General features: G+C 34.8%; 1 protein-coding gene across 1 annotated transcript; it reads left to right on the top strand.

Moving 5' to 3' along the window:
• The first annotated feature begins 2832 nt into the window (after positions 1 to 2832).
• Positions 2833 to 3525, top strand: LOC135203400 (craniofacial development protein 2-like). Its single transcript, XM_064233128.1, has one exon. It carries the CDS (start codon positions 2833 to 2835, stop codon positions 3523 to 3525), a length of 693 nt encoding a protein of 230 aa, XP_064089198.1.
• The last annotated feature ends 2637 nt before the right edge of the window (positions 3526 to 6162 follow it).

Raw genomic sequence — 6162 nt, 5'->3', positions numbered from 1 at the left:
TGTAACCTTTGTGTAACATTTCTTCATTCTAATGATCGATTGTAATTCAGTGATTTTTAATTTTTTTTCCTTTCTGTGTTTTGTATAGACCTGATGATGGAGACAGTTACTCCGAAACCGGTAGTCATAACAAAATTAAGGATGTTTTACGTACAAGTGCTGGTTTTACTCTTTCTATGAAGACTCCGTTTTCCAAGGGATAGATCAGTTGCAGATGCAGATATATCGATATATATATATATATATATAATAGATATAATATCTATGTATATATATGCTATATCTATTATTAATAATATTAAGTATATTAATATATATATATATATAATAGGAAAGCGTAAAACCAGCACTTGTAGTGTAAAACATCCTTAATTTTGTTATGACTACCGGTTTCGGAGTAACTGTCTCCATCATCAGTCTATACAAAAACACAGAAAGGATAAAAAAAAAAAAAAAATTTTTACCAGTCATATACATATATGTATACGTATATATTATATATATATATATATATATATATATATATATATAATATATATATATATATATATATATATACGTATACATATATGTATCTGACTGGTAAAAATTTTCTGATACAACAGAATTCCATCTAATAAAAAGAGCCCATAAAAATGCCAAAATATAGAGAGAAAATACTATTTTTCAGAGACTGTTGTCTCTTTCTTCAGGTAGATAAATGAGAAGGTTACAGAAAAGGGGTATTCATACCATGAGATCCATCCATAGGTAAGCCAATTTAGGTCACTCCCACTGATGATCTTCCTATAATCTTTTAAGTGTTGGTTGAATGAAAACTTTATCAATGACATCTGCATCCCATTCGCCCTTCGAGATATTCATTACCTGTCTCTGTTTAATCAAGGCCGATTCCATAATCTGACTCTTGCACCACCAGTTGCTGCTATAAATTATATGTGACAAATTCCAGTTTATTCTATGGTTATGTTCGTTTATATAGTTGAAAATAGCTGAGTTCTGTTGTCCATACCTAACTGACCGTTTTATGTTATATTAATCTCTGGGGAAGTGATTTTCCTGTAAATCCAATGTAAGATTGGTCACAGTTCAGTCATGGGATTTCATAAATGTCTGTGTCCTTGGGGGATGTCTTTTGTTAGATGTTAATCAGGGATTTGGCCAAGGTATTTGGGTAAGTAAAAGCAAAAGGGTTAGATTTTATAAGTCTGGGTCACTGTCTTAATCAGGTGTAGAATTTTTATTTTATTGTTGGGTGTCTCTCTGTTCTTGTCTTGATAAATTATTTTCCCACTACACTTATTCACAGTTATGTTTTTAAACTTCTTAATAAAAATTTTATTCAAAAAGTCTCCTTACCTACTGTGCCTAATTTTCCATTTTATGTAAATGTATCTATAATCCATGACAAAAATTTCTACGATGCACTAAGAAAACTCATATTTGATTATATACCAGCTATCAGATTTAAATCATCCCAACAAATCCACTTAGTTTGGGTAGTTTGTTAAAATTCAAGGATAAACTTGCCCCTTTGATGACCTCATGTGTTGTGTACAAGTTTAATTGTCCTAGATGTAATCTGGGGTCCTACGTGGGATCCACATAGAGGTTACTTAGGGTCAGAATTGATTGCCATAAGGGTGCTAGCTATAGAACTGGTAACAAACTTGCTAACCCTGAATTTTCTAACATCAGACATCACGTCAATGAATGCAAATATAATATACAATACAAAGATTTTGAAATATTGGGACAGGCACCGAGTGGCAAGCTACTGACAATTCTGGAGTCCTTGTTTATTAAACAGCTTGTTCCTCAATTGAACAAGCAGTGTTCCTCTACAACTCTTTACTTTACGTGAGCCGCTGCCGGTCATTTATGGTTTGTTCCTCCTGACTTCTGTCCTTTCTCTCTTGATGGGTGGTTCTGCTACAACTAGTTTTTATCTTGTTATTTATAAAGTATTATGTCTTGTATTTGTATTTTAGCGCTTATAATGCTAATTTGATTGTTTTCTGTCTTTACAGCTTGAAAATGAAACTTTTGTGTTTTGAAACGTTGCAATAAATTTATTTTAAGGGCCACCTGCGATGTACCTCCTCCTACAACAGTCTTCTATATATATATATATATATATATATATATATATATATATATATATATATATATATATATATATATATATATACTATATATATATATATATATATATATATCATATATAATATATATATAGAAGACTAGTAAGGAGGCTCAAATCCTACAGATATCACAAGGTGGAGAGGTAAAGGCATGTCTCAGCGTAGTACATAATTTATTGCCGACGTTTCACATCACTTCGATGCATTTTCAAGGCTGGGAATGATAAAAAAATATAAACATACAAGACTCGTCACTGATAAAACACCGTATAATTTTAAAATTTAAAATTTGAATTTTAAATTTTAAATATTATACGGTGTTTTATCAGTGACGAGTCTTGTATGTATATTTTTTTTATCATTCCCAGCCTTGAAAAATAATGCATCGAAGTGATGTGAAACGTCGGCAATAAATTATGTACTACGCTGAGACAATGCCTTTACCTCTCCACCTTATATATATATATATATATATATATATATATATATTATATATATAATATATATATATATATATATATATATATATATATATATGTATATTATATATATACATATATATATAATATATATATATATATATATATATATATATATATATATATATATATATATATATATATATATTTTAAGGACCCCACCTGCGATGTACTTCTCCAACAACAGTCTTCTATATTTATATATAGAAATGAGGTATGATATTGATGAGAATAGTGCTAGGGCGTATTCTGTATATGACGCACGGACACATCAGCCTAACTCTGTGACAAGGCGAGGGCTACTGCATCATGAGCAGGTGCAGCTAAAGAAGCGAGCTCTAAATGTGATCAGAATAAGCCAGCTCAGTATCGGGTCTATGACAGGAAGAGAAAGAGATTTGGCGAAGTTGATGAGGATTAAGAGAGTGGATGTTTTGTGGGTGCAGGAAACTCGATGGAAGGGTAATAAAGCCAAAGAGTTGAGAGGGGGGGGGGGGGCGGTTAGCTACAAGGTAATCTGTAGTGGAGCCAATGAGCAGGGTAGGAATGGTGTTGGTGTAGTGCTGTCAGGGGAAATGAAGAATGCAGTGATAGAAGTGAGAAGAAAGAATGACCGCGTTAAGAGAGTGAAGATATGTTATGGAGGGGAAACAATGAACATCATTAGTGCTTATGCTCCACAAGAGGCCTGCACAGAGGAAGAAAAGAGCTGTGTTTGGAACGAAATGAATGAGGTAACACAAGAACTGGAAGAGCAAGAGATGATTGTAGTGGGGGCAGATTTTAATGGACATGTCGGAAATGAAAATTATGTAATTGAACTTGTGCGTGAAGGACATGGGATCGAGGAGAGAAACCCAGAAGGAGAGGGTATAGTACACTTTGCCATGTTTTTGATTTGACAATAGCGAACATGTTCTTCAAAAAGAAAAGGGAGCACTTGATAACATACAGGAGTGGTGGTAGATTCACACAAATTGATTACCTCCTTTACAGTAGATCAAGGCTGGTGGAAGTTAGGAACTGTAAAGTATATCCCAGGTGACCACGTGGCGCCCCCAACATAGGCTCCTTTGTATTGATTGGAAGATGAAAAGAGAAAAGAAAACGAAAACGAAGGCGGAAAAGACAATCAAGTGATATAAATTGTTAGGGAGGGAGAATGATAAGAAAAGAGTTAAGGTGAAGAGTGCTGGGAGAGGTTGATCTGGGAATTGAAGGTGTGGGAGAACGGTGGAGGCATAATGCATCAGTGATTAAAAGACATGGAAAGGAGACACTAAATGAAACATCTAGAATAGTATTGGAAGAAAAAGAGAGCTAGTAGTGTGGGGAGGAGTAGGGGGGGGGGCGGCGAGGGTTGAAGGGTAAAAGGGAGGTAAAGAAGATATTTGAAGAGTCACAGTTGGAAGAGGAGAAAGATTAAGAGAAAGAAACAAAGAAGTAAAAAGGGTGGTAGCTCAAGCTAAGGCAAGGGCAAATGAAGAGGTTATAAAAGAACTGGAAACCAAGGAAAGGTTGAGTAAGATGGTCAAGCTGTCAAAAGTAAGAAATAAAAGAACGAAGGACATTACCCATATTAAGCAAATGAAAGATAGGAATGGTATTATTATAAAAAAAGGAAGAAGACATCCTGAAAAGATGGAAAGAGTATTTCGAGCAACTACTAAATGAAGAAAATTAAAGACTTGTAAGAGAGGATGGACAAGTAGACATGGGAATAGTAATGGGGATCTCTAGGGATGAAGTGGTATGAGCCCTACAAAGGATAAGGAATGGCAAGGCAACAGGACCTGACTTAATCCTAGGCAAAGTTTGGAAAGCCTTAGGAGAGGAAGGGGTAGATATCTTGTATGATCTGATGATAAAAATATTTGAACAAGAAAAGCATATTGATACTTATATTTAAAGATAAAGGTGATGTCCAGGAATGCACTAATTATAGAGGTATCAAACTAATGTCTCACATGTTGAAGATTTTGGAAAGAATGATAGATGGCAGAGGAAGTGAGAATAGGGAATGAACAGTTAGGATTTATGGTAGGAAGCGGCACAACAGATTTCCCCATCAGCTGAGAAATTCAGAGAAAAAACAATGAGACCTGCATCTGCTATTCATAGTCCTTTAAAAGGTCTATGACAGAGTGCCAAGGCAAGATATATGGAGATGTCTGAGGGAGAAGATAGTGCCAGAAAAGTATGTCAGAATTATTCAGATGTACAGGAATGAGTATACTAGAGTAAGAAGCAGTGTTGGAGAGACAGATGGATTTGAGATAGGAGTTGGATTGCACTAGGAGTCGTTATTTAGCCCATTCATCTTCAACATTGTGATGGATGTAATGACCAAGGATGTTAGAGAAGCAGTGTCATGTTGCATATTATGTGCAAGTGACACTGTTGTGTTCAGGGAGGAGGGAGGAGATAGAGGGGAGTTTGGAGAGGTGAAGCGCAGCACCTGAGGATAGAGGAATGAGAATAAGCAGATCAAAAACCGAATATATTTGTTCTAGTATTACTGAGGATGGTGGAAATAGCATAAAATTGGATGGGGAAGAAATAGAGTACAAAGGTTCAAGTACTTGGGGTCCATATTAGAGGTTAGTCGAAGCATGGACCAAGAGGTGAGACATCGAATTCAGGCAGGATGGAATAACTGGAGGTCTGCATCAGGGGTCCTCTATGACAAGAAGGTCATTCTGAAATTGAAAGAAAAGTTCCATAGGACGGTGGTCAGACCAGCAATGTCATATGGAACAGAAACAGCAAGTATGAGGAATACAGAGGTGAAGAAGATGTATGTAGCAAATATGAGAATGTGAAAGGATGTCGGGAGTAACAAGGGAAGATAGGATTAGAAATGAGTATATAAGATGATCGACAAATGCAGTTGAAATATCAAGAAAATACAGGAGGGAAGGCTTTGATGGTATGGACAACTATTACGAAGAAAGGAACATCATGTTGGAAGGCATACGATGGAAATGGAACTGCAGGATAGAAGGAAGAAGAAGGGAAGACCAAGAAAGATATGGCGTGATTGTGTAGGGGAAGAAAGGTATTGACGAGAACGATGCATAGGACAGAGATCGATGGAGACGTCTCATTCATAACGGCGACCCCGTATAAAAATCGGTTAAAGCTGTGAAGAAGAGGATTTAATAAAGAAATCTTTAATATACCCTGTGTGAAAATCTAATTTGTATTTTTAATTGTAACCATTTTGCCATCAATATTTAGAAATGTTTTCGGTGTTCATTAACTGGATACATATTATTGATTTTATTTAATATCAATGTTTTACCATTTTTGATTAGACATATTTCATTATGGTTAATTTGTAAAATCTATCGCCATTTTACCATATTTATAGTTGAAATCATTATTTGATGTTCTTGCCGCATACTTGTAAACATTTGCCTTATTTTCAGTCCCTTTAGTTTTCTTTCTGCATTATATTTAATGTAGTTAACATTTACTTCCTTTATTATTCATTTTCTTTGTTATTACAAAAGAAATACTATATTTCTGCGACATTT

The sequence above is a fragment of the Macrobrachium nipponense genome, chromosome 36, assembly GCF_015104395.2.
Source record: "Macrobrachium nipponense isolate FS-2020 chromosome 36, ASM1510439v2, whole genome shotgun sequence".
Lineage (NCBI taxonomy): Eukaryota > Metazoa > Arthropoda > Malacostraca > Decapoda > Palaemonidae > Macrobrachium > Macrobrachium nipponense.
Note: the sequence above shows the minus strand (reverse complement) of the source record. Positions and strands in the feature narration are given on the sequence as shown.

Coding starts and splice junctions, on each gene's coding strand:
- LOC135203400 (XM_064233128.1), top strand. CDS start 2,833: ATGAGGTATGATATTGATGAGAATAGTGCTAGGGCGTATTCTGTATAT.